The 23,919-nt window shown below is 41.3% G+C and overlaps 1 protein-coding gene across 4 annotated transcripts in view; it reads right to left on the reverse strand.

The window, feature by feature from the left end:
- SNRK (SNF related kinase) overlaps positions 1-23,919 on the reverse strand; it is an 87,095-nt gene that overhangs the window by 10,601 nt on the left and 52,575 nt on the right. For all 4 annotated transcript variants that reach the window (XM_039525157.1, XM_039525160.1, XM_039525159.1 and 1 more), the window contains 3 exons: positions 17,880-18,021; positions 11,483-11,695; positions 2,625-2,759 (listed from right to left, as the gene is read on the reverse strand). In XM_039525157.1, coding sequence (XP_039381091.1) covers positions 2,625-2,759; positions 11,483-11,695; positions 17,880-18,021 — 490 coding nt within the window. The remainder of the gene's footprint in view (positions 1-2,624; positions 2,760-11,482; positions 11,696-17,879; positions 18,022-23,919) is intronic.

The raw sequence follows: 23,919 nt of genomic DNA on the forward strand, positions 1-23,919 counted from the left end.
GCACAGGCACCTGATTTTCATCCATCACTGGAAGAAGGTTAACTACCACCACTCTGTACTATACCTCAGCCTTAAAGAGACAGTCACTGGGGAAGGGAGGGAACCAAAGATTTAAAGAATACAAATATTGATGTAACTACCTCAGCACAACCTCCATAATTTTTCCAAAAATGATAAGACAGGGCAATAACTCAAAGATGATTCTCAAAGTCAACAGATCCTTGCTCAGGGAACCTAACAGCAGCAGGCTTGCTACCTAAATCTCACTCAACACATTAATGCCACCAAACAAAACTCAGAGTTTAGGGGAAGAGGGGACCTCTCCCCCCACCCCCCGCCCCTGGAACATTTTAAATATAGCAGAAACTTTCAATTCGGCACGTTCACACTAAAATCCTCTCTGCTTCTTTCTTCAGCATGAATTTGAACCTAAACTTGAAAATGCAAAAGAATTAAAGGCTTTCAGGTTACTTGAAGATCTGCAGCAAATGGCAGGCTGGGTGAACAAACTGATACCAGCTATATACACAAAAGCAGAAGCAGATTTCTCCTATCTTTGCCACATGAGATGGAGCTACCGCAGATTTCAGGAGCCTTGCTGAAGGTTATTAAATTTTTTACTCCTGCGGGAATTCTCCCCAAAAAATTAAGTGTACAATTTTTTAAAATTCTGCAAATTTTTTCAAATTCTATTTGTTAATAAATAAATGTGTCTCCAACGTGGCAGTGGAGAGCACAGGCCACTGGCTGCACTGAGGTGGGAGATCACCCTGAAGTCCCCACCTCTCCCAGTACAGGGACTTGGCAGTGAGGCTGCACCTGACCCTGACACAGTGCAAGGGCTGGGCCTGCCCCAGCAACATCCCGGGGTCCGGTCCCTCTGTGCCAGGTGCACCAAGCGTCGCTGGGCAGGCTCAGTCCAGCAGGATCCAAGTGTGGAGAGGCTTAGTGGGGGGGATCCAGGTGTGTGGTGAGAGGTTTCTGTGTGGGGCAACCTGGGTGCGGGCAGCTTAGTAGGAGATCTGGATACACAGGGGCTCATTGGGCGGGTTCCGGGTGCAGGGGAAGTGGGACTCTGCAGGGGATCCAGGTGATGGTGGTTGGGCTCAGTGGGGGTCCACGTGCTGGGGGAGTGGGCCTTGATGGGGTGGGAGTCCAGGTGCAGCTGGTTGGGACTTAGTGGGGTGGGGGTCTTGGTGTGGGAGGCTTGTCGGAGGGGTCCAGGTGTAGGGGTTAGGGCTTGTCAGGGTGAGGGTTCGATGGGCCTGCTTAACAGGGGAGCCCCAGCTGCTGGCGAGGGGTTGCCACATGCCAGGCTCCCGCTTCCCCCTTTCATTCCCCTATCCCATTTTCTTCTCCATCCCCCTCCCCTCAATGCCACATTCCCTTCCCCTGCCCTATTCCACCCCTCTTCCTTCCCCACTGCCTCTTTCCCTCACCCTTCACCCCCTTATCCAGTCCCACCACTGGCACTCACTGTTCCACAGAAAACAGGAAGACTCTCAGCACACAGAAGGAGAGCCCAACTGGCACTGGGACCCAGGAGGATGTGTTCAGCTGCAGAGTCAGCGGAGCCAGAGAGACAGTCTCCGAGCTGGACAGCTCTGCATTTGCAGAAAGGGAGGAGGGGGCAGTGGCACATAACCCTGTGTGCGCCCCCATGCCTCACCTCTCCCACAACCTCCCCCAACTCCCCCCAAAAAACTGCACATGGTCAAGCCCCCACGTGGCTTCCCTTTGCCTCCCAGCCATTTTCTGCAGGGAAAAGAAGGAAATCTGCAGGGGGGGGGGGGGAGATGGGACACACAACAGACTGTTTTCTGCAAGCGCACTGTCCCGCAGAATCTCCCCAGGATTAATTTTAATAGGATTATGTAGATCAGTGTTTCTCAACCTTTTTGATATCAGGGACTGGCTTGTTGCCTTCCTAAACTGTGTCAGGTAAATCACAGGGACCAGCACCTGTCCATGAAACAGTTGTTGAGAAACACTGACAAATAAACTAAACTTACTGATCTACGTTTAAAACATTTTTATTACTAAAAATCAGTTTAGCTAAGAAATAAATCAAGTAGATTGAAGACAGCCATTTCAACATGTTTCCTTAATCAATAAATACATCTAACTTATTTTAAAAATCTCAAAATGGATGTCCTTTTTAAGGGCTTCATCCTGAGAAGTACTTGAATTAACCTAGATTTACTGAAGCCCAAAACACAACCTAACAATTAAATCCTTATGTAAACGTCAGTTCAGCTTTTCCTTTATGACAGATCCCCATCAGCACTGGAGTGCAATTAGGGAATTACACCATCAGAATAGTTTTTACAAAGTGGAATTTAATGAAGTGTAAACACCACCAACAGAAGGAAATCATACCAAATCATTTCTCTATCAGACCTAATACAGGTATGACACTCTGAACATGACCTTCCCATGGCAGATATGAACATCTATTCTGAAGCTTGTTCAGCTGCACTTCTCCCAAGACGTTGGGAACAAGCAATGAAAGAATGAATATATATATATATATATATGTGTTATATATATAAAACAAAATTATCTTGGAATTTCAAAACATTCTGATTAAATTGACTAAATCACTGAAGTGTCTAAATTCTCACCTGAACTGAGCTTTGATGTTGCTAGGGCTTGCAGATCTGGTTTGAATTTCTTTCTCCTGTTTCTCTCTCAGAATCCTCTCAGCTAGTAAGAAGTAAGTGGCAGTGATGTGATTATATTTGTTAGTTTCCAAGGCCCTAAGGGAAACAAATAAAAATGGAACACATCACACACCAATGATTTTCTAAAACTGGACACATAGCCGACACAACTTAGAGTGCTTCACACAAAAAAAAGTTCCTGAAAATAGAAATTAGTATTTTTGACATCTTGAAACACGGCTTTTGGTTTATTAGAATCTGGGCAACCAAATATGGCAAGTTCAATCATTAGATTTGGATACATTTAGGAAAGCATCCAAAGGCTAAATAAGTTTTCCTTTCTTACACATATTTAAGCAATAACAATAATCAAATATGAATTTGTGTTCCAATAATGGCCTCTCCCACTGACTGATAAATGCTGAGGTGAAGTGGAAACATTTAGTTTTGAAGCAGTTGGAGCAAACTCTCACATTCCCCCAGTGTTGTCATAGCAAACTTGCAACATAATTGAGCTTTTAAGGTTACTAAAGGAGCTTCCTAGATGCTATAATCTACCAGAAGATCTAAAATAATGAGTATAATGGGGTCTCCCAGGGCCCTTGAAAGTTTAAGAGGCCTTTTCGAAGCTACTGCATACATTTAATATTTTTAGAAATAAAACATTTAAAGCTTCTAAATCCTAAATTTTCCTTTTTTAATACCTGGAAAGTCCTTAAGACATTTTGTTTTTATGAATAAAATTTTATGACTCGGACTCATAGACTTGAAGGTCAGAAGACACCATCATGATCTTCTAGTTTGACTTCCTGCACATTGCAGGCCACAGAACCTCACCCACCCACTCCTCCTCTAACAGACCTCTACCCTCTGGCTGAGTTACTGAAGTCCTCAAATCATTGGTTAAAGATTTCAGGTTACAGAGAATTCACCATTTACACTAGTTCAAACCTGTAAGTGACCTATGCCCCATGCTGCAGAGGCAGGCAGCCCCCAGCCCAGGTTTCTGCCTATCTGACCTGGGGGAAAATTCCTTCCTGATCCCAATATGGCCATCAGTTAGACCCTGAGCACATGGGCAAGATCCACCAGCCAGACACCTGGGAAATAATTCTCTGTAGTAATTCAGAGCCCTCCCCATCTAGTATCCTGTCTCTGGCCACTGGGAATTTTTGCTACTGGCAGTCGCCACTAGGCAACCTGCCATTGTAGGCGATCTCACCATACCATCCCCTCCATAAACTTATCAAGCTCAGTCTTGAAGCCAGTTAGGTTTTCTGTCCCCCTCTCCCCCACCGCACCCCTTAGAAGGCTGTTAAACATTTATTGTTTTAAAAAAGTTTTACTGGTGCAAAGTAGATTGTTATCCAGACAAATTGCAGGAAAGCTAATTCTATTTTTTATAACATATTAATAATTTCTGGACAAAGAAATAGAAAATTTAAATTTAAAATCATTAGATGAGTAATAGTTTTAGTAACACTGTATAACAAAGCAACGTTTTCAAAAATTACTTGGAAGGAAAGCTATATTTTTTATCCCAAAATAAACTAGTTGCACAAAAACAGCCTCGCTTTTTAAGGTGACAGATGTAATACAAATCAGAATAAGCATTTTACATTTTAAAGAGATCTAAGAGTTACTTAAAACCACAGAAATCTTTTATACTGATTTTTTTAAAATCTTTATTCTAAGTCGGTGTCTATAGTAGCCATTTGCTCTTAAAAATTTCCCATCACTATAAATACTTGTTAAGCTCCACTAGTAATAATACTCAGGGGAGTGTTAGTGTAGACAGTACCCTAGGCAGCCATCAGCACACCACGTGACTGAACACTACTCAGATCTAAATGAGATGGTGTTTAAAATGCTGATCGCGTGTCTATATTAGCACTCCCAAGACTGTTAGCACCAACATAACTACAGACTCAGTTTGAACATTGAGAAATTTCTAATTGTTATTTTTCCTCAACAAAATATGCCATGATATGATACAGTGGTGGGGAAAATAGGGATGGAATCTATTCATCCATCCATCCAACATTGAAATGGTGAGCACATAATATATTTAATATTACTAATTATATAAAATGTCAACAAACTAAACTGTTTTATAATTAGACATTAAGGTACAAAGTAATATTTTATTAGTTTTACAACCAGAGTGTTAAAAATCCACAAAACAGATTATTTGCAGGATGAACTCCAGAGATTAATGATGACGACAAAAAAGTTTTGTGAGGCAAGACTGCCATTTTGATAAAAAATAGTAAGATTTAGATAGAAGCATTTCTGTAGAGATACAGTATATAATTCCTGTGGTGTAACTAAGTTATACTTTATTCTGCTTTTGTGATCAAAATTTGAAATCTTAAATTGGACTTAAGTAGGATTTAAAAGTGCCTACAAAAGTTTTATAGCAGGATCTATCACATAGCTTTAAAACTGAAAGATACCTTAAAACTGTAATACAGTATTAGAAATATCTAATAAAACGTGTATCAAATTTACTCTTGACCAGTTACATGCATAAATTTCACTTGTCAGAAACTGGTTCATAACACAGCATAATTTTAAAACTTGTCTCTGTTTGGCTGAAAAATGGAAGTAGAACAGATGGTCAGTCCTAGACTGAAGAAATGCACCAGACTCCATAGTTAAACTGTGGTTCTACTCCAAAAAGTGACCCAATGGCTTCATCAATGCTTATCAAATCTTCTCAGATGGCAAGCAATTTTAACTGTATTTAACTACCAGCCCTGAAAATTTACTGTGTGCTCTGGCAGTTAAGTTGTGTTCTTCCTTTCTCACACATCACCATCATCTTCTTTAAAACATTCTATAGGCCAAATTTTCCCTTCAGTTAACCTTTGTGCAATCCGTGTTATCTTCAAAGGCCTCAGTGAATTCAACAGGAGTCTTGTCTTCCCATTAACTTGGAGTCAGTCTTTTCCATTGACTTCAGTGGGTATTGGATCAGGCTTTAAATGAGGCCTTTAGTTACACTGTACGCTATCAGTCTTCACTGGGGTCTAAGAAATGTAAGAGGACATCCTATGGCCCACAAAATATTTTACTGGCAACGTGTGAGAGGGAAAGAAAAAACGGTTACCTACCTCTCATAATTGTTGTTCTTTGAGATGTGTTACTCATGTCTATTCGAAGTGGGTATGTGCATGCCACATGCACAGTCGTCAGAAGGTTTTTCCCCTAGCAGTACCCATCAGGTCGCTGTAAGCCCCCTTGAGTTGCGTCTCCATGGTAGCGTACATAGGTCCCTGCCGACCCGGGGCCTCTTCAGTTCCTTCTTGCCAGATACTCTGACAGAGAGGAGGTGGGTGGGTATTGGAATGGACACGAGCAACACATCTCAAACAACAGTTATGAGAGGTAGGTAACTGTTTTTTTCGAGTGCTTGCTCATGTCAGCTCCAAGCAAGTGACTCCCAAGCTTTATCTAGGAGACAGGGTTGGAGTTTATGGGATCGCTGATTATAGCACCGCTCTGCCGAAAGCTGCATCATCTCTGGCCTGCTGTGTAATGGTGTAGTGCAATGTAAAGGTGTGGATCATTGCTACCCTGCCGATGTCCTGGATAGGAACTTGAGCCAGGAACACTGCTGAATATGCCTGTGCCCTTGTGGCGTGTGCTGTCAGCAGGGGGGAAGGTATCTTTGCTAAGTCATAGCACGCCCGGATACAGGGCGTGATCCAAGAAGAGATCCTTTGGAACGAGACTGGAAGCCCCTTCATACACTCCACAATCGCAATGAAGAGTTGTGTTGATTTTCTAAATGGCTTTGTTCTTTCAACGTAGAAGGCTAATGCTCGTCTGACATCCAGGAAGTGGAGCATTTGTTCCCTGTTGCTAACGTGGGATTTAGGAAAGAACAGAGGAAGAAAAATGTCCTGGTTTGCGTGGAATTGTGAAACTACCTTTGGGAGGAAGGCTGGGTGTGGTCACAACTGCACCTTGTTTTTATCAAAGACCGCGTATGGGGGCTCCGAGTTAAGGCCTCAAGCTCAGACACTCTCCTGGCTGAAAATATAGCTACCAAGAACGCTACTTTCCAGGAGAGGTAGAGGAGGGAGCATGTTGCCAAGGGCTCAAAAGGAGTTCCCATCAGTCTAGAGAGCACAAGGTTGAGATCCCATGGAGGAGCTGGCTGTTTTACTTGAGGGTACAGTCTGTTTAATCCCTTGAGAAAGCAGCCCACCATGGGGTTCGCAAAAACCAACCGACTGGCCGCACCGGGGTGGAAAGCTGAGATAGTGGCCAGGTGCACTTTTATTGATGATTTTGACAGATCTTGCTGTTTTAGATGCAGCAAAAAGTATAGGATAAAGGGAACTGATGCCTGAGTGTGCTTTGGTAATGCCCAAATGGAAAATCTTTTCCACTTGGCAAGATAGGTGGCCCTCATGGATGGCTTCTTGCTGTTAAGGAGGACCTCTCTAAGAGGATCTGAGCATGTAAGCTCCAAGGGGTTCAGCTATGGAGTTTCCATGCCGTGAGATGGAGCGACTACAGATTGGGATGCTGGAGGCCGTCATGGTCCTGGGTGATCAAATCCAAGATCGGAGCAGAATTATTGGCATGTCCACCGACAGGTCTAGAAGCATGGTAAACCAGCGTTGGCAAGGCCATGCTGGTGCTATTAACATCATTGACGCTCTCTCCCTTCTGATTTTCAGCAGTACCTTGTGTACAAGTGGGAAGGGTGGGAAAGCATATAGTAGGTGGTACTTCCAAGGGAGGAGAAAAGCGTCTGCAAGTGAGCCCAGGCTGTGATTCAGAAAGGAGCAAAACTGGTGACACTTCCTGTTATACTTCATTACAAGCAAATCTATTTGGGGAAACCCCTACCATTGTAAGATGTTGATAACATCCGGGCAGAGGGCTCACTCGTGATTGTGAAATGACCTGCTGAGATGATCAGCCAGCTCATTCTGGAAATCTGGAAGGTATGATGCCTCTAGATGTAGCGAATCGGCAATGCAGAAGTCCCACAGCTTGAGGACTTCCCAGCACAGGGGAGAGGAGCGAGAACCACCCTGTCTGTTTATATAGAATGTCACTGATGATGTGTTATTGGTCAATACCGATACACACCTGCACTCCAGATAAGCCTGGAACATCTGGCAAGCAAGGCAGACCGCACTTATCTTCCTGACGTTGATTTGCAACGAAAGTTCTGCCTGGGACCAAAGGCCTTGAGTCTGCCTAAGTGTGCCCTCCACCCCCTGCAAAAAAGCCCTAACTGATACTAAGTTTTTAACTATACAGAAACACTAGAAACAGTCCACTAGGGCAGTGTTTCCCGAAGTGTGGTACGCGTACCTCTGGTGGTAAGTGAAAGGGTTTCAAGGGGTACGCGACTCGTTCACCCCAGCTGAGTGGGGCCGGTGGACAGAACCCCAGACCCGCGGCGGGCTGAGCAGCTCGGCCCGCTGCCAGTCTGGGGCTCCATCCGCTGACTCCTGCCAACCGGGGTCCCAGCCACCAGCCCCGCGCTCAGCCTGCTGCCGGCCGGGGGTCCTATTCATCCAGGCCAGCAGTGGGCTGAGCTGGGCCGGCAGCCGGGATCCCAGGTGGCAAGGGGCCGGCAGCAGGCTGAGCCCGGGTGGCAGCGTGCCAGTAAAAATCAGCTGGCGTGCCGACACAAACCATGCATGCACTGTTACCGCAGCTCAGGCAATACACGTGGCCTTTGTGGCATGCATACTGACGGATAAAAGTGAATAACTACTCCTGGCAAGTACATACCTGGTGTGTATTAATATACAAAATTTCTCTTTTTGTTTAACCCATTTACAATGGATCACTGGCTAAAAACGGGAAGTTTGGAATGTACAAAAGAAAATTATGAAGGAAATACGGATGTTAGTGATAATTATGCTTCAAAATGCAGTGTGATAGGGCTACATCAGACAATTGTGACGACAAAATTAGTGAACCGTTTGAACCATCTGTAAGTTTACTGAATGTATCAGCAGCAAAGAAAACAAAAAAAGCCTGCAAATATTTTGAAAAATATCTTAAACTGCGATTTTCGTGGACTGGTGATGAGGTGGAGCCTGTTCCACTATGTGTGATTTGTTACAAGACTCTCACAAATGAAAGTATGAAACCATCCAACCTAAAACGCCATTTCGACAGCAAACAAAGAATATGAGGGAAAACCTGTAGAAGTCTTCGAAAATAGGCCGAAAGATCTTCAAAAATCCCAGAAAACAATTCATAATGTGATGGGAGGTGAAAATATGAAAGCTTTGGAAGCTTCATATAGTGTGGCGTACTTAATTGCAAAGTCCGGAACTGCTGAAGTGATTGGCGAGACTTTAGTAAAACCTGCAGCCAAAGTAATGGTGCAAGTGATGACTGGAGGCAAGGCTAGCAAAGCTATAGATCATGTTCCCCTCTCAAATAACACTGTTCATCGTAGAATCACAGATATAGCCAAAAATGTAAAGCAGCAATTGTCGTCAAGAGTACAAAAGAGTCGCTACTATGCACTGCAAGTGGATGAATCCACTGATGTTGTGAATTTAGCTAATCTTTTGTTGTTTGTCAGATACGAGCTGAATAATGAAGTCCACGATGATATTTTGGTCTGCCAACTTATGCCAACACATACAACTGGAGAAGCTATTTTTAAAGTTATTGATGACTTTATCAAAAACAGTGACTTGGATTGGAGTTGTTGTATTGGAATAAGCACGGATGGCGCCAGGGCCATGATTGGTTCCAAGAAAGGAGTTGTTGCACATATTCAAGCTGTTGCGCCAGAAGCAAAATCAACTCATTGTTGCATTCACAGGGAAGCACTCGCCACCCAGAACATGCAGGCAGATCTAAAGCAAGTACTGGATGAAACTGTGAAAATAATCAATTTTGTGAAAGGCCGCCCTCTGAACGCCCAGCTGTTTTCTCAGCTTTGTGATGAGATGGGCAGTGATTACACACAACTCCTATTTCACACTGAAGTGCATTGGATTTCATGTGGAAAAGTTCTGAATCGCCTGTTTGAGCTGTGAGAAGAACTGCAAGTTTTTTAGATGAAACCTTTAACCTGCGAGACTGTATACACTACTGGAAATGGCTATGCAAACTAGCATATATTGCAGATCTCTTTGCTCATTTAAACAACTTCAATCTATCCTTGCAAGGGAAACTCATATCCATATTCTATGTTCAAGACAAAGTGAGCACCATGGTCGCAAAATTGAAACTGTGGCATAAACGTCTTAGTCATCGTGAACTGGATTCCTTTCCATCTCTTCATGACTTAGTAATAAACTCGACTAACGAACTTGATAGTGATGTGTTGCAAACCATGAAGCAGCATTTGGAAAGCTTGCAGAAAGATCTTCGTAAGTATTTCCCTGAACTGGACGGCACCTTTGAATGGATAAGGAACCCTTTTATCATCCATGTTCAAACATTGCCAAATAACCTCTCTGCTTCAGAAGAACAGCTCTTGGAGCTAGCTTCAGATAACTTCCTGAAAACAAAATTTGAGCAAAATACACTGGCATGATTTTGGTTGGGAGTTAGCTCTGAATATCCAGCTCTATCGGACAAAGCTGTCAAGTATCTTCTGCCTTTTCCCACCTCATATTTGTGCGAGACTGGATTCTCTGTGCTGATTGGTAACAAAAAAATCGAAATTGTCTTATTGACGTGGAGCCCCATCTTCATCTTAAGATCACAAACATTGAGCCAGATATCCCTGCGATGGTGTCTGGTCAAAAGCAGTTCCATTCCTCGCACTGAATAGTTTGGTTTGTACTGAAAATTTTTCAATACCGAAATAGTAAGTATTAAAACTAGTGCTTTCTTCACTAACCTAACCATACCAGCGTATTTTAATTTCAGCAAGATACGAATTCACCATTATATATACACATATATATATATATATACATATACATACACACACACACACACACTGTTCTGCCAGACTGTTGATTCGCTTCTATTATTTTAATTATTTCTAGTACTATTTCTATATGTAACTATTATTTCTATTAAAAGTTTTGTTTCAACTTGTACGTAATATAATTTTGTATTTATTTCTAATGAACATTTAATCCAGAATTAAATGAATTAGGAGGGTGTTATAAAAATGTGGCTACCACCCTTCCCCCCACCCCCAAATTATCTTCACTGGATAAGGCGTACGCCGGTAAGACAAATGTCTCAAAAGGGGTACGCAAGTGTTGTAAGTTTGGGAAACAGTGCACCAGGGGATCACTTGCCATAGCAAGAGAAGAGCTGCTCCAACAACCATCACTGGCGGTCAGAAGGAACTGAAGAGGCAGCGGGTCAGCAGGGACCTATATACACTGCCATGAAGATGCAACTCTAGGGGGCTCCACAGCTGACCTGATGGGTACCACTAGGGGAAAAACCTTCTGATGACTGTGCATTGTGCGCACACCCCCACTTGGAATCAACATGAGCAAGCACTCGAAGAGGAACCCAATTTACCTGGCACTCATGGTGAATTTGAAGCTTTTTATTTGTAAACTGAATGGATCTGATAAGGAGTAAGACAGACATTAAAAACAGAATCCTGCAATACTGTCTTTACAGAATTATTTCTCAGAGTAGAACTGCACTTAAAATTAATTCATCAGTTTAAATCTACACTACTTCAAATAAAGAACTCTAACACAGGCTCAACGTGAGGCTTTGTCTCAGCATTTAGAAAGAAGCAGAAAGTCATTTTTCTGTGATTGCATTAAATTTTGTAGTTCTCAAGTTAAATATAATGTTAAAAGTGTCAAATTGCATGTAGAAAATTGGTAACTTACTCTACTATTGTATCTCGATCTGCTATATCACCAAGGACCATACGTTGTATTATACTGTTGTGCTCTTCCTCAGAAAGGTTTTTGTATGAAACCAGAGGAATATTGTACTTTGTTGCAGGTGATGGGTCAACCCCTTGGAGCCATGGATGATTTTCAATCTCTTCCAAAGACGCTCTTCGCTTTGGGTCTCTCTGCAACATCCGTGTAATTAAACTAGGAACAAAAAATAAATCTATAATCAAAACATACTAATATGTTCAGAAAGTAGCCATCACAACAGCAACACTAGGAAGAGGACTGTTTTCCTATTGTTACTATCAGCTCATAGTAGCCTCTTTAAAGACCTTCCAGTAAAAATAATGCAAGTACAGTGCGACTGGAAACTGAATCTGCAGTCATGAAAGTATTCTAAATGACAATGCAAAACTGAAATGAATAAAACAACTGAGTCATAAAAACTGCAGACATAGTAAACTCCACCATTTCCATTTGATTTACTTGAGCTCTTTCACCTCTACACTTTTCTGACTTTCATTTTCTGTTGGTTGGCACAGTACTTTTCACAGTCATGCCCCAAACTAGGTGGCCTCTACGTGTTACTCCAATATAAATATTGTTTATTATTATTAATACATTTTTTGCTATTGTCATAAAGAGTAAGGAATCACAAAGAATGTAAGAAAGACAAGGTGGGAAAGGTAATATCTTGTATTGGGCCAACTTCTCTTGGTGAAAGAGACAAGCTTTTGAGCTTACACAGAGGTCTTCCTCAGATATGGGAAAAGTACTCAGTGTCAAAACTAAATACAAGGGTGGAAGAGATAAGGAGTTAACACATGTTGCAAGAGACCTTTCAAGGTGAAATGGCTAGTTAATGCCTCTACAATCATAGGACAAAGGAGGATTAGTGGTTACAGATTGTTGTAATGAGCCATAAATCCAGTGTCTTCATTGAGTCCATGATTTTTGGTATCAAGCAAAGTTATGGTATTTAAGTTCCCAGGCTTGTCTTTTGAAGGAGTTGAGCTGGTTTCCTTTGAAGACAAGGACTCGGAAGTCAGATATGGAGTGATCATTTTGTGAAGAAAGTGTTCACTCACAAGTGATTGGGCATTTTTATCTTTTATCATTTTTCTGTGTGAGTTCACTTGAGAGCATAGTGACTGTCTCGTGTCACCCACAGACCAGGACATACCAATTCTAAGTGGCACCAGTCTCTCATAACAACAGATGCAAAACTTGCAGACATAGCCCCACTTCTACAATGATCAATACCCCCACAACAAACCTTTCAAGATCCATGGGTCCTATATGTGCTTATCACACCATGTGGTGCACCTCATCGAGTGCACTAAATGCCCCAATAACTGTGTGGATGAAACAAGACAATCACTACGCTCTCAAATGAACTTGCCCTTTTCACCAACAGAAATTGGTCCAATAAAATATATTACCTCACCCACCATGATGCCTCTAATATTGTGGAATCAACACAGCTACAACAAAACTTCAAACAAAGAAAAGTGTGATTTATTTTAAAGTAGGAACCAGGCCCTAGGTTCTTAAGTATCAGCAAGAGGAAGGGGAGCTGTCCCATCTGTAGAGAGAAAGAGCTGAGGACTCTGCAATGACAAGCTTTTTCTTTGTGGGTAGATGCTAAATTAAGTGATACGTCTCCAACTGCTGACAGGCAGAAGTGTAACCCAAGCACAAACTGTCACAGAATGTATAGAGAATGGATATTGTATGACTAGCACATTTCTACTTGCGTAATGTATGCAGAACTTCGGTTTATGCCATGGCAAATGACAGCATTTGCCCCAAATTACCTGCTTTGCACAGGACATGGTGGTGGAGGATGTTTAGTGTTGATGCTCCATTGGAACCGTAGCAGAAAAGGTAAGGGGCACAGCTATGAAGGAATGCTTGAACTCATGTACCAAGCATGCTAGGCAAGACAACAATGGTTAATCTAACTACATGTTATAATGCAATGTATACCACAGGTTTATTTTTTTTTAAATATAGGAATATGAGTAGAGAAAAGAGTTACAAAGGCAAGAGGAGGTCCTATATTTCCTACACTGTTGACTCCTAAAAACTGCCATGAAAAAGGAGGGATATATACTGAATATCATTAGTCTGTCTTTTTCTCTTGTAATTTTTAAATCTCAAAAAGGACAGCTGGGTGGGATACAGGAAAATAAAGGACAGCTTTCTTCTCTTTTGCCAATATGGTCTCTGTCTCCAAAAGATGTTTTATGCATAGATAGTAGGTTCACAAAGTTTTCACTCTACTTAGTATTGCAGGTACACAGGGGTTCCGAGCTTATCCATCAATTTTGCTGTGCCTTCTATATTACTTACTGAGGTTCTTAAGGTCTCTTCCCCAAGAAAAACGGGCAGAAGTGGTGAAAAAAAGAAATCACAATCTTTACTGCACATTTGGAACTGAAACCCACCCATGCAGGACCCAGTATTTCCTGATACTGATTATTGACCAGAGGCTAGTAAATATGGCATACCAAATCTTATCTTTTGGGGGAAGAAAAAGACAGGGGAGAGGGAGAGACTGGTGCACAGAATGATCAGACCTACCAATTCTGGTTTTAGCAGTGACAATTTCACTCAATACATTCATAGGAAGAGTGGAAAAATAGTTATTGGTTTATGGGGTCTCAAGGGATTTCTTCTAGTAGTGCTCAGCTGATTAATTCTTTCTTGTGTATCTCTCCTAGATTGTTAACAATCAATACTTCTAAAACATGTAAAACAACAGCTTTTCTGCATTGCTGATTACACTAAGTCAGTGGAATCAGCAGAGCACAAAAAAATAACTACTGCTCACCTATGACACTGAGTGCAGCACTAAAAAAATGCACTAGACTACACAGGTCACATATGAACACAGGTATGGCTATTACAGCCAGCACTAGAAAGTGGAAGACATTCATCTGGTCCATGCAAAAGATCAGGCTCTGTTTGAGCTCCAGCGTTTGGCATAGAAGGAAATCTCCTGGAATCTTATACAGGCACTAGGACAGTGGTCCCCAAAGTGGGGGACGGAGCAGGGCCCAGGCCCGCGCGCACAGGGATGGGGAGGGAGCAGGGCCCAGCCTTGCTCTGCCCCAGCCCCAGGTCCCTTCCTGGCCCCGGCTCCCATCCCCCACTCTCGGACCACCTGTGACTCTGTTCCTGGCTTGGAGGGGCGCAAACACATTACATCACTGGTAAGGGGAGACACTAAAGCAAAACTTTGGGCACCCCTGCACTAGGATATTCAAGGCGTATGGAGTGGTAAAATATTCTGTCATTTACTGAGAACTCTATGCTTGAAGAAAGATTCTAACTCAGGGTACGTCTACACTACAGGATTATTCCGACTTTACATAAACCGGTTTTGTAAAACAGATTGTATAAAGTCGAGTGCTCGCAGCCACACTAAGCACATTAATTCGGCGGTGTGCGTCCATGGTCCGAGGCTAGCGTCGATTTCCGGAGCATTGCACTGTGGGTAGCTATTCCGTAGCTATCCCATAGTTCCCGCAGTCTCCACCCCCTTGGAATTCTGGGTTGAGATCCCAGTGCCTGATGTGGCAAAAATCATTGTCGCGGGTGGTTCTGGGTAAATGTCGTTAAGTCATTCCTTCCTCTGGGAAAGCAACAGCAGACAATCATTTCGCGCCCTTTTTCCCTGGATTGCCCTGGCAGACGCCATAGCATGGCAACCATGGAGCCTTTTTTGCCTTTTGTCACTGTCACCGTATGTGTACTGGATGCCACTGACAGAGACGATACAGCAGCGCTACACAGCAGCATTCATTTGCTTTTGCATGATAGCAGAGCCGGTTATCAGTCGTTCTGTACTGTCTGCTGCCATTGTAAATTGGCAATGAGCTGACGGTTATCTGTCGTTCTGTACTCTCTGCTGCTATCATGGGTGCACCTGGCTGAGGTCGACGGGGGCGCAAAGACAAAAATGGGAATGACTCCCCGAGTCAATCCCTCCTTTATGGTATCTAAAAATAGAATCAGTCCTGCCTAGAATATGGGGCTAGTGTACTAGAGAACCAGTGTATCAGAGAACCAGAGAGCACAGCCACTCCGTGTCAGACCCCGCAGAAATGATGAGCTGCATGCCATTCACGGGGGGTGCCCCTGCAACAACCCCACCTGTTGCTTCCCTCCTTCCCCAACCTTCCTAGGCTAGCGTGGCAGTTTCCCCCCATTTGTGTGATGAAGTAATAAAGAATGCAGGAATAAGAAACAGTGACTTGTTAGTGAGATAAAATGAGGGGAAGGCAGCCTCCAGCTGCTATGATAGTCCAGGCAGTACAGAAGCTTTTTTTTTTTTTTAAACACATGAAAGGGAGGGGGCTGATGAAGCTCAGCCCCCAGTTGCTATGATGAGGACTGTTATCAGCCGTTCTGTACCATCTACTGGGAATGACCGGGAATCATTCCTATTTTTACCCAGGTGCCCCCGGCCAGCCTCACCTGAGGCCAGCCAGGAGCACTCACGGGCTGATGACGAGAACGGATACCAGTCCTACTGTACTGTACCGTCTGCCATAGGGGAGGGGGAGAGGATGCTGCTGTTTAGCTCTCCAGCACCATGCAGTAGACATAGGATGACGCTGAAAAAAGGTGAGAAACAATTGTTTTCCCTTTTCTTTCGGGGGGGGGGGGGGTGAAGGGTGTAAATTGACGACATACACCCTGAAACACACGGGAAAATGTTTTTGACCCTTCAGGCACTTGGAGCCCAGCCAAGAATGCAAATACTTTTCGGAGACTGAGGGGACTGTGGGATAGCTGAAGTCCTCATTACCCCCTCCCTCCCTCCATGAGCATCCATTTGATTCTTTGGCTTTCCGTTACGCTTGTCACGCAGCACTGTGCTGAGTCCCTGCTGTGGCCTCTGGAGATTTTTTTCAAGTGCTTTGTCATTTCGTCTTCTGTAACGGAGCTGTGATAGAACAGATTTGCCTCCCCATACAGCGATCAGATCCAGTATCTCCCGTACGGTCCATGCTGGAGCTCTTTTTGGATTTGGGACTGCATTGCCACCTGTGCTGATCAGAGCTCCACGCTGGGCAAACAGGAAATGAAATTCAGAAGTTCGCGGGGCTTTTCCTGGCCAGTGCATCCGAGTTCAGATTGCTGTCCAGAGCAGTCACAATGGTGCACTGTGGGATACCACCTGGAGGCCAATACCGTCGATTTGCGGCCACACTAACCCTAATCCGATATGGTAATACCAATTTCAGCGCTACTCCTCTCATCGGGGAGGAGTACAGAAACCGGTTTAAAGAGTCCTTTATATCGATATAAACTGCCTCGTTGTGTGGACGGGTGCAGCATTAAATCGCTTTAACGCTGCTAAAATCGGTTTAAACGCGTAGTGTAGACCAGGCCTCAGAAAAAGGGAATCTCACATCATGGGGATCAACATTTAGGGGCTGAAGCCTCCATGCATCAACCTGACTTCAACATATGGGGAGTACCGAACAATTCAAAATTGTCAAAGAGCTGCAGTGAACATTCCAGAATAAGCATCTCAAACATCCAGGATGGAAGCCAGCTCCAGAATGTGTCAGAATGAGTCATGATTCCTAAGTGGCATGTGCTATTTGCATAGATATTTTTTCCTTGACACTTGGTATGTTGATTTTGGGATTGCAATTTTAGGGCTAGTCTACACTGGCAACACTAAAGCGCTGCCACGGCAGTGCTTTAACATGGCTTCTGTAGTCACAGCTCTAAAAAACCACCTCCACAAGTGGCGTAGCTACAAGCGCTGGTGCACTGTTTACACTGGCGTTTTACAGTGCTGAAACTTGCTGAGCTCGGGGGCGGGGTGGGTGGGGGTGGGGTGTTCTTCACACCCCTTAGCGAGAAAGTTGCAGCGCTGTAAATTGCCAGTGTAGACAAGCCCTTAATAGGAGATAAACAAAAGCCTGATGCCGTCTTCTTGAGCATAACAACTAGTGACAATATCCTTGAACAACTATTCAGACAAATAATGGTTTAATTTAACACCGCCCCAACTCAAAAATCTGTGACAACTTTGTGTAATGCATATGTGTGGAGAGTCTCAGGCTCAAAACATTTCAAAGGAACAAATTCAATCAACTTTGATAAAGACTGAAAGAGGCCACGAGATTAAAGACGTTGTAGTAATACTGCGCAAGAAGCTACTTAATCAGTGCTAACAGAAGAATTAACAAGTTAAGGAAACTGCTGGTAACATGGCAGGGAATTTTAGCATTGGAAGCTCTGTAAAAATAATATCAATAAAAACTTCCTGGCACCTGAGAAACCAGATTCTATTTAATGTGTTGGTAGTATACAACATTTCTATGAATGCTATCAAATTACTTAATATTTTACTTACTCTTTACATTCTTTGGACACATGCGATGGCACTGTGTATTTGCAGTCCATGATCATAGTCAGTGTTTCACTGTCATTTGCTTCTTGGAATGGTGGTTGTCCACATACCAACATGAATAGGATAACACCCAGACTCCATATATCTGTAAATTACAATACATGTTTTAAACTTATTGCTTGAGACAGAAAAAATACTGTCAATGTAAAGTGTTTGCTAAATTTCCATTAAGGTTTCTAACTAATTTAAACGCTATCATCAGACTGTCTTTATAGGAATTAACAATTCCTTTTGTAATAAATTTACAATTCCTTTGTAATAAAGTATAAAATAGAGTAGGCTCTACATTTTATTGACAGCTTTATGATTTTGGATGGAAGGACCAAAATTGATTTAAAGCCACGCAGGAAAGTATGGGAGTGCATTATAATCTTAAATACATATCTATTTTCTGACACCTCAGTTTTTGCTGCATTTAATACTGAATTTCAAAAAAAAAAAGTTGATTTTTTTACATGGTTAAAGCTTTATGATTGCTCATGATTACAATTAATTGTGAGTAAAACTTCTGAATTTGTTAACAGAATCCCATCTCATTTTGTGGCAAATGTTTATTCAAAGTCAGAGAATATTTTGCCCATTCAAAACTAGAGAATTTATAGACTACCTTATAACTGGGTACAGATTACTGAAAACCAAGTTTGTAGCTACTGTATCTGCCCCTTCCGGAGGTCTAGAATAAACAATTTTCAATATTTACATGTTACTGGATGAAGCACTGGAACAACCTTAATTTTTAAGATTTTGGGGATAATGAGGAATTATGTTTTTTATTTTACCGGTAAATCCCAAATTACATTTCTCTATTCATTTTATTATAAATATTTTAATCCAGTTCACTACTTGTCATTGGTATTATCATCCCCTTTAAGCAGTTGGGTTTAAATTTTTCTAAATTATTTAGGAACAGCCAAACATATAATGCAGTTAACACATGGATTTCTAGTAAACACCTTCCAGTTACATCTTGTAGGAAAAAACAGTATTAATTTTCTTATTTCCTGATAAGGTGACATACACCAAAAGATTAAAAGTAATCATAGTAGTACATCTGAGCATTATATCACTTTTTTCTACAACATGCAAATGCTTCAATCTATTGAGTGAATTTTAAAAAGTTAACTCTCAGAAGGAAGCACTACTAAGAAACTTCACAAGACAAATGATAGTCAGCAAAGAGATCTGAAGTGTTACAGATAATAGGAGATATGTATAGTATTGGCTAACAGATTATACACAGGAGTGAGGGCAATACTCTAATATTTAAAAAAAATGCTCCATTTTCTGTGGCTTCATCAGGGTACAACTATACTACAAACAAACAAAAAAAAACACACCGTAGCAGTGAACCTCAGAGCCCAGATCAACTGACACAGGGTCATGCTATGGGACTAAAAGCAGCAGCGTAGGCATTCCCAGTCAGGCCCAGACTCAGAGACCCTCCCGCCTCACTGGATTTCAGAGCCTGGGCTCCTGCCCAAGCAAGAACATCTATACAACTATTTTTTGCCCCATAGCATTACCAGGGTGGATAAAAATCAATGATTTTTTTTAACTTAAAAAAAATCGGATTTTTGTTATTTAAATCAGATTTTTTGATAAAATGCTTTTTGAGGAAAAACCAATCTAAAGATAGTTTTAATTAAGATACATTATAGCTCAAGGATACATCACGGAATAGGGATTATAAATTCTAATTCTCTAGTATGAGACCATATATTCATGTAATGTTTAAGAAAAGTTTTGTAAATGAGTTCCAATAGTTCATGGATTAGGGACCCAATCTTATGGGGTTCCAGGGGCTTCTGTATAGATTATTTAGGTTAATCTTTCTATCTACCCAATGGTACTCAGAGCTTAGTCTAGGAGATACCCTCAGAGATGCTTAGTTTTTGTAGTTCTCAAAACTGTGGATTTGTGTCTCCAGAGATAACATGCTCGTTAATAGCAAAAAATGTTTTAAAATAAATAAAAATATAGAGGTGAGAAATAACAGACCTCAACGCTATTGTCCCTCTGCACATTTGTTTACACAGAGTCAATCCCTAACCTCTCACTAAAAGTGGAAAGTTTCAAAAAGTTCAATGAATAAAAGATTGTTGGGGGTGGAATAGATCTGGACAAGGAGATAAATGTGAGAAGGGAGGGACAGGCAGTAGAAACAAAAGTGGAACTGTTTGAGCAGCATATTCCAGAAGTCTTCAGGTCTTTCTGAGTGTAGCCTTCACTAATTTGAGCTCTACCATACCATTCTCTCCCTAGAAGGGAAAACCTATAATGGCAGCAGGCCGTAAAAGAAACCCAGTTTGGGAATATTTTAATGAAGTTCCTCTACCTGTGGGTAAGACAGGCATGCGTGCAAAATGCAAACAGGGCAACAAAGAAATGCAAGGCCTGGCAGTCCGAATGAAACAACATCATGAGAAATGTTCCTTCTCAGGAGGAAGCTGCGTTGAAGATGATGAAAGGAACATGTCTGAACATGCAGGATCTTCAGGCTGGTAAACTTTTTTATTTCATACTTCTTTCTTAAGGACTGCCTGTCTTCCTTCTGGACTATTCTTGAATTCTTATGTTTGAGCAAAAAATATAGTTGTTACTCTATGGTACTATCACTTTGGATGCAGTTGTGATAAAAAATAAATAGCTGGAATAGGCAGATCTTCCTTTTACAATTTCACCTTTGAAGTAGTACTGAGTGACAGTGAATGCAATGAGTAATACTAAATGAGCAATATGGTAATAATAATTAAATAAAGGCATTGACTTATTTTGTTTAGGAGAATCCATCCTCAACATACAGGATTCTGAAGACTATCCACCTTCAAGATCACCATCATTTTCTATAGTTATAGAGTTATCTGCCAATGACAGTGTTTCAGTCACATCATGTATGTCACATAGCCACAGTATATCACCTGTAGCAAAAAGAAAAAAAAATCTCCTTCATCCAGAAACAACAATAGATAAATTTGTGATAAGAACTAGCAGATTACAAAAAGGTAATTGATGAAAAAATTGCCCATTTTGTTTATGCAACAAACTCTCCTTTCCTATGATTGAGAACCCACATTTCATTAACATGGTTCAGTCATTAAGACCAGGATACAGTCCACCCAACAGGAGCGGATGTCACAGGCAAATTGCTGGATAAAGTGTATGAAAGAGAAATTGAACAGTGTGCAAAAGGTCTAGAGGGTGAAATTGTTAATCTGAGTCTTGATGGGTGGAGCAATGTCCACAATGATCCTGTTGCATGTGCTTGTGAAACAACAGAAGGGAATGTCTTCCTTACAGAAACAACTGATACATCAGGAAATGCACACACAGCAGAATACTTACAAGTAGCAGCAGTAAAAGCTATAACAAACTGTGAAAAAAAAATTCAAACGTCTAGTACACAGCTTGATCACAGACAATGCTGCAAATGTATCCAAGATGAGAAGAAATTTAGAAGAGAGTCCCAAGCTAATAACATACGGTTGCAGTGCTCATTTGATGCACCTCCTAGCCAAAGACGTCAGTGTTCCAGAAATAAAGGCTAATGTTGTTGAAATTGCAAATACTTCCATAACAACCACTTTGCAGCAGCTGCTCTGAAAAAAAGTGGGAAGAACCAAGCTAACTCTCCCACAAGACGTGCAATAGAAGTCAGTAGTGGACTGTTCTGAGTACTGCATCAAGAACTGGCCTAATCTGATGACAAAATCGTGAAAAAATAGATGACACTGTCACAGCCAAAGTTCTCAACATTGGAATTAAGAGAAATACTGAACACATGCTGAGTACCCTGAAGCCTATTTCTGAAGCCTTGAACAAAATGCATGGAAATAGCTATTTTATTGCTGACACTGTTGAAATTTGGAAGGAACTAAGATCATAAAAAGAGAAATATGCAATGACAGAGTTAAATTAAAAAAACGAATGGGGCAAGCACTATCTCCAGCTCATTTTCTTGCAAATATTCTCAATACTTGGTACCAGGGTCAAACCTTAACTGCTGAAGAAGAGGAGTTGGCTATGACATGGACATCCAGCAATCACCCCTCCATAATGCCAACTATAATAAACTTCAGAGCTAAGGGTGAACCATTCAAGAAATATGTTTGCTGATGTTTTAAAGAAAGTCACACCAGTGAACTGGTGGAAGTCACTTAAGCACTTGGATTCAGAATTCGTTGAAGTGATTTGACCATGACCCCAAGACAGTTGGCCCAGGCTCTGGAACTCCCTGCCATGGAGGGTCATAGGAAGGGGGAGGGTTGCAATATAGATGTCAGAGTAGTTAACATATTCAAAGAGACAACTACATTTCACTTAACTGTGTTTAAAATCATATACATTTATTCATTTTTAGAACAATTACTAATGCTGCTAGTTATAAACTATTTATTCTTTATATAGATTGGCTGAAAAAATAAATAGGAGCAATTCAGCCAAGTTTTCTTTAGAATTCTAATTTATGGTAAATATTAACCCAGAGAATCATTTGATTTGTGCTAATGATAGCTTGTGAGCTCTATGCTGCAGGCACTGAGCATCGTGGCCTCACTACAGCAATACATGTAAATTCAGTAGGACTATTCATGCATTTATGTGCTTCAGTAATTTGCCAGAGTGGTACCAGAGTGTTGAGTACTTTGCAGGATCAACCCCTACAACATTAACTTCTCTAGAAGTTCTACAGGATATATTTGTAGTGAATGCTTTCCTAGTGTAAGTCTAAACAAGTGATTCTCTTTCACCATAAGGTTGAGTTGCAATAAATTTGAAGAGGACATCATGGAATATTCTTCTCCCCACACACAAATACAGATTGTAAGAACCCATTTCTATTTATGCATAGAGTACATTCAGTTCATGTGTTTCATTAACAGACAACTGCTTCATTTTCATGAGACTTCAATGTACTACTAAAACGTTTTAATTAACCTACCTTGCCTAAAAATCTTGTTTAAACACACTATCTACGATTTTTCTGTAGTTCTATATTTTAATTAGCATTTTAAGAGAGCTAAGCAAATAGTACATCTTCCTCCTCCCCGCCCAAGTCAAGTGCTGGAGCTATCTTTAGAAATTTCACTTTGCATTTTGTCAAATTTGCAGTGAAAGTGTTCTTAAAATGAACAACATGTGCTGGGTCATCATCCAAGACAGCTATAACATGAAATATATGGCAGAATGCAGTTAAAACAGAGCAGGGGACATACAATTCTCCCCCAAGGAGTTCAGTCACAAATTTAATTAACACATTATATTTTTAATGAGCATCATCAGCATGGAAGCATGTCCTCTGGAATGATGGCTTAAGCATGAAGAGGCATATGAATCTTTAGCGCATCTGGCATGTAAATATCTTGTGATCCCATGTGAACAGTGCCATGGGAACACCTGTTCTCACTTTCAGGTGACATTGTAATTAGGAAGTGGGCACCATGATCTCCCGTAATGTAAACAAACTTGTTTGTCTTAGCAATTGGCTGAACAAGAAGTAGGACTAAGTGGACTTGTAGGCTCTAAAGTTTTACATTGTTTTGTTTTTGAGTGCAGTAACGTAACAAAAAAATTCTACATTTGTAAAAGTTGCACTTTCATGATAAAGAAATTGCACTAAAGTACTTGTATGAGGTGAATTGAAAAATACTATTTCTTTTGTTTCTCATTTTTACAGTGCAAATATTTGTAATAAAAATAATATAGATTGAGCACTGTACACTCTGTATTCTGTGTTGCAATTGAAACAGATATATCTGAAAATGAAGAAAAACACCCAAAATAGTTAATAAAATTCAATTGGTATTCTATTGTTTAACAGTGTGATTAATTGCAATTTATTTTTTTGAGTTAATCGCGTGAGTTAACTGCGATTGACAGCCCTAATAAAAGCTGCTAGTAATTAAGTTGAAAAAGGTTGGTTTTTAATACCATCAAATGAAAAAACAAAGACAAATTCTTGATCATAGTCAAACTTCAATGAAGTACT

This window comes from Mauremys reevesii, linkage group 2 (genome assembly GCF_016161935.1).
Source record: "Mauremys reevesii isolate NIE-2019 linkage group 2, ASM1616193v1, whole genome shotgun sequence".
NCBI lineage: Eukaryota > Metazoa > Chordata > Testudines > Geoemydidae > Mauremys > Mauremys reevesii.